The 5,928-nt window shown below is 19.2% G+C and overlaps 2 protein-coding genes across 2 annotated transcripts; one reads left to right on the plus strand and one right to left on the minus strand.

The window, feature by feature from the left end:
* Positions 1–218: 218 nt before the first annotated feature.
* On the minus strand, positions 219–2,408 carry PRSY57_0312700 (hypothetical protein; the record flags this gene model as incomplete). Its single annotated transcript, XM_012905751.2, has 1 exon — positions 219–2,408. One exon carries the CDS (start codon positions 2,406–2,408, stop codon positions 219–221), a length of 2,190 nt encoding a protein of 729 aa, XP_012761205.2.
* Positions 2,409–2,887: 479 nt separating this feature from the next.
* On the plus strand, positions 2,888–5,596 carry PRSY57_0312800 (GTP-binding protein EngA, putative; the record flags this gene model as incomplete). Its single annotated transcript, XM_012905752.2, has 1 exon — positions 2,888–5,596. One exon carries the CDS (start codon positions 2,888–2,890, stop codon positions 5,594–5,596), a length of 2,709 nt encoding a protein of 902 aa, XP_012761206.2.
* Between the last annotated feature and the right edge of the window lie 332 nt (positions 5,597–5,928).

Consider the following 5,928-nt stretch of genomic DNA (forward strand, 5'->3'; position numbering starts at 1 on the left):
TTAAAAAAAAAAAAAAAAAAAAAAAAATACACAAATGAGAAATATGTACATAAAAAAGAAAAATATATATATAAATAAATAAATAAATATATATATATATATATATATATATATATGTGTTTATGTTTGTTTTTGTGTTGAATTTTAAAATTTCCTTTTTTTAAAAAAGAAAAAAAAAAAAAACCTATTTTTATAATTTTTATTTTTAAATAACTTTCTTATACTTCCGATAAATAATTGATAAAATGGAAGAATCTTCCTGCCCTTGTTAAGGATATATTATAAAGATTCATGTGCACATCACTTAACATAATAACACTTATATTATTTGTTGTTTTTTTTTTTTTTAATTCGATACATTTTTCTTTATATATTTGTTGTAAATTCTTAAAATCATAAGTTATTAAACAATTTGATGTTTTTTTTGTTTTGTTTCTTTCTTTTGTAGAGTTTTTAAAGAGATATGTGTCATGAGAACCCTTTTCAAAAAAATCTGAACTACTATAATGATCAGACTCTAAAGACAAATTCGATATGTGTTCCTTATTTTGTTGAGGATTATATTTTGGTTTATGTCTTTCATTTATATTAGTTTTTATTTTTATTTTTATTTTTGTGTTTTTTTTATTTTCTTTCTTTATAGTATCTATACTATCTAAGCATAATAACAATGTTGTTAATATACGACTATGATCATTATTTTGGTTAGGAGATGAAGAAGGAGATAAGGGCACATTATTTCTTTCCTTCTCATCATTTAATATGTTAATATATTTTTTTTTAAAATAATTATGTTTATCATGATCATTGTCATTTATTAATTGATTCTGAACATTGTTTGCTACAATATCTATTCCATCTATTATTAAAAATACATTTTTGTAAATATTTTTTTTTAAAATATATTTACATTTATTAAATACTTTTAAAATATTCCTTTCAGTTTCATTAAAATATATACCAAATAATGTATTCAAGTTTACTATATGTATATAGAAATTTTTATATTTTTTTTTTAAGAAATGAAAAAAATGAATCTTATTCATTTCTTCACAATTATATATAAATATACGTGTATATGTTTCTAAATTATACATATGTAAATACAATTCATTTTCTTCATGTAATAAATTTAATATGGATGATATGTGTTTATAAAATGTTATATTATGTTTATTAAGTTTATCATGTGATGTGGGAATCTTTTTATTTTTATATTGTAAGGTGGTTAAGGTTTTGTCTTCTTTATTATATAAATTAACATGTTCATAATCACTTCCTTTTTTATCATCACTATTGTTATATCTTTTATTTTTTTTCTCCACCTCCTCCTCCTTATATTTACCATAAATTTTTTTTTCTTTTCTGGGCACATCATGCAAATATTTATCATTTTCTTCTACTATATAAAAAATAGTATCTGTTAGACTTTTTTTTTTTTTTTTTTCATTTTTTATTATATTATATAAATATAATTTATATTCCTTATTCAATACATTAGGACATATAATGTAACATAGAAAATTCCCATGGTTCAAGTTTGTTATTTTGTTTTTTAAAAGTTCCTTAGAGAATTGTAAATTCCATATAAGATCACTTATATTGATAGTGTTTATTTTTAAAAGTTTAAATTTTTCTTTTACAAAATTTACATTTATATAATAGTCCAAAGTGTTCTTATACTTTTTTTTTTTTTTTACTTCTTCATTATAATGTTTATATAAAGAATAAACAAAGGAATATTTAACATTTTTTTCATATTTTTCCCATTTTTCATTTTGTACATTTTGTACATTTTGTTCCCATTTTTCATTTTCTACATTTTGTACATTTTGTTCCCATTTTTCATTTTCTACATTTTGTACATTTTGTTCACATTTTTCATTTTCTACATTTTTTTCATTTTTTTCATATTTTTCATTTTTTTCATTTTTTTCATTTCCTTTTGTTGGACAATAAATATGATCAATGAAAATATTTGGATTCCTTACAATCAGAGCATAAATATAATTATTATTTGTATTAACAAGAGTTAAATAATTATTATTACTTTCCTTGCTTATAACTAAAAAATTATTTCCAAAAATATGATCGTTTTCTTTTTTCTTGTCTCTGGATGTTGTTAATAAATTATCTAAGAGCAATTCTTTTCCCACTGAACTTAATAAAAATATAAAACGCTTCTTCTCATTAATAGAAATGTTTTCTTTCATATCTGTTTTTTCATTCTTACGATAACTAGTTGGGTAAGTGACATTCTTCTCACGATAGTCCCATTTTTTATAATATATAATATTCTCATCCTTTAGCTTAGGATTATTTACTTTTACTAATTCTTCGGGGAATTTTAATTCTTCAATATCTTTTTGAAATATATCATAAAAGTTCTTCAACCGCTCAAAAGTCATGTTTTTATTTTATAAGCATATAATTAATCATAATGAACAAAAATAAAATTAAATAAATAAATAAATATATACATATATATATATATATATATATATGTACCTGTTATGTAATAAAAATTATATATATTTTTTATTATTACATTTTTAAAATATCTTCAATAATATACATTTAATATATATAATATTGTATATATTTATGTTGCCCTATCTCTAGCTACATTCTATTTTTTAACTATTAAAACAAATATCTACCATTTTGGAAATATATATATATATATATATATATATATATATATTTATTTATTTATTTTTATTTTTTTTATTTTTTTTAATTTATGGCTATATTTTCATTTTAGCTGGAAAAAAAAAAAAAAAAAATTTTTTCTCCTGAATTGTTCATAAAAAAAAAAATACATACATATATATATATAATATATATATATATATTAGATATGTATTTGCATTAACCTAGTAGTAGTATGAAAAATGTTTTAAAAAAAAAGTTCGTAAGAAGGTTTTGTTACAAAATATGTATCGCAGGAGCCTGTAATAGTGGTAAATCATCCTTTAATAATGATTTATTAGATAGATTAAATGTTAGTCATAAAAAATCAGTTATTAGTAATGTGGATAATTATTGTATAAAAAATAATGAGAATATTTTTAAACTTCATAAAAAGAAATGTTCTGTAACCGATACAATAGGATTAAATGAACGAATGTTAAGTAAATTAGAAAAATGGAAATTAGAAGGCTATAATATGGATATGGAAAATAATAATATTTTAAAAAATTATTATAATTTAATTATGGATAGTAATTTAATATTTCTATGTATAAAACATACAGAAATAAGACAAAGTGATATTCTCTCATATAATATTATAAAAGATATGTATAAAAATTTGGACAATATATATACTATAGTTTATAATAATATAAAAGATGGAACAAATACACAACACACACATACACAATCTTATAATTTTCTTGATATATATGAATATTTTACTAATATTATTTTCTACCCATATAATATAAATGAAGATCTAACAAATGTTATTAAGGAAAAAATTATAAATTTTTATGAAATAACAAAAGTTACAAGTCAACAAAATGAAGACCAGTTTAAAGACCATCACGAATTAAAAAAGGATATTAGTCAAGATAATGATAATATATTAAAAAATTGTTATATAAATAAGAACCTTTTGAATACTCTTAATAAAAAGGAAGAAGAACTCTTTTTTCATAATAATCAAATGTATGATATAATCGACGAAAGTGTAAGAATTTTTCACCCCTCCATGAGTTCAGAAACAAAAAATTATTTTTACAAATTTGTGAATTTGAAAAAAAAAGATAAATCTAATATGAAATTATTTAACGATTATTTTAGTGAACGTATATTGAATAGGACTCCTCGGAAAATTGGTCAGGTAGAATTTGATGAAAAAAAAAATAAAATAATAAATAATGAAAATATTAAAAATAATGAAAATATTAAAAATAATGGCAATAATAATAATAATGATAATAATGAAAATAATGATAATAATGACAATAATAATAATAATTGTGATCAAAATGAGGATTATAAGGAAAATTATGAAAATAATGTAATAACAATGAACAATGTGAAAAATACAGAAGAAACAGGAAAAAATAACAAAACAAATTTATATCCTACGAACACAAATTTATATCCTGTGGACACACAAACGGTTGATAATACAATGCACCAATATAACGATAATTATGATAAATTTATAAAAAAAAAAAAACAAGCTTCCATTTATGAGACACCTAAAAATGAAGAGGAAGATGATAATGATGATACAAATAAATTTAGAGAATATTTTTTTAGCAAAATACAAAATAATTATAATTTTGAAGAGAGAAAAAAAGATATACACGCATTAAAAAATAAAAGAATTCGAATCCTGAAAAATATTTTGAATAAAAAGGAACATGCTAATCCATATGATTTGATAAATATAAATAAAAAAAAGTATGATAAGGATATTCAAGAAAATCATACAAATGATGTACCTCTGTTTTACTGTGCAACAAAGGATATAATAAATGAAGGAAACAAACATGTAGATATAGTTAATAAAAATGATGTAAAAGATAAAGATTTAGAACAAATTGATAATCGTAAGATTAATGAGAATATGCATCGTGACATAAATATTGAAATGGACTCCACTGTGCTTCAAAATTTTGTCGATGATGATGATAATAATAATAATAATAATAATAATAATAATAATAATAACAAAATGAATATAAATTCATATAGAAATAAAATAATGATGAACGATGAAAATATGTGTAATAATAAAGATATAAAGGTATGTGTGTTGGGAGAAAAGAATTGTGGTAAAACGAGTTTAATCGAAAGTATTTTAAAAAATAACATAATTAATGAGAATGATGTATATGAACTGTTTGGAAAGAGAAAATATATAAATAATGATATGAGTTTTTATTATAAGAATAAAAAAATTGAAATCTTAGATACATGTAGTTTAAGCAAACAACATAAATTTAAAAATGAAGATCTTTTATTTGATGAAAATAATAGAGTATATACTAATATAAGAAAAAGTGATATATGTATATATATTAAAGAAATTAAAAATAATAATATAAATTTAAATAAAGTGGATAAAAAAATGATTTTTTATTTATTAAAAGAAAAGAAAAATATTATATTTATTGTAAATAAAATAGATTTAATTCTAACAAATTTTGAAAAAAAAAGAAATGATTTTTTACAAGAATTTTCAAACGTATTTAATGATATACCTATCATATTTCTTAATACCAAAAATAATACACATATAAATACATTATTAAATAAAATTATACATATTCATAAAATGAATAATGTTATTATATCTACATCTCTTTTAAATTTATTCCTTATGCAATTCTTAAAATTATTCCCAATACCTTGGTTAAAAAAAAAAAAATGTCATTTTAAATATATAAAACAAATAAACACGAATCCAATCACATTTCTTATATTTACAAACTTATATAGAAAGGTACCAAACAATTATCTTACTTTTTTCAAAAAAAAACTTAAACATGAATTTGACTTACGCTATATCAATATCCAGTTCATTTTTAAAACTACATGTGATAATAAAGAGAAGGTTAAGGGACGCATCAAATGAAAATGTGAAAAAATATATATATATGAAAATATTTACACAAATGAGCAAAATTATATTTAATAATAACATATATACATAGCAATATATATATATATATATATATATATTGCTATTAGGTGTATGATTTATTTTTATTTATTTGTTAATATTATAGGGAAAAAAATTATATTAAGTATTTGAGGGAAAAATTATATTAAGTATTTGGGGAAAAAATATCTTTTTTTTTTTTTTTTTTTTTTTTTTTTTTTTGGGGGGGGGTTATTTTTAAAAAAATTTTTCTTTTCAAAATTTTTAAAATAATTACAAAAATTTATGTTTAATTTTTTTATTAT

The sequence above is a fragment of the Plasmodium reichenowi genome, chromosome 3 (genome assembly GCF_001601855.1).
Source record: "Plasmodium reichenowi strain SY57 chromosome 3, whole genome shotgun sequence".
NCBI classification, from domain to species: Eukaryota; Apicomplexa; class Aconoidasida; order Haemosporida; family Plasmodiidae; genus Plasmodium; species Plasmodium reichenowi.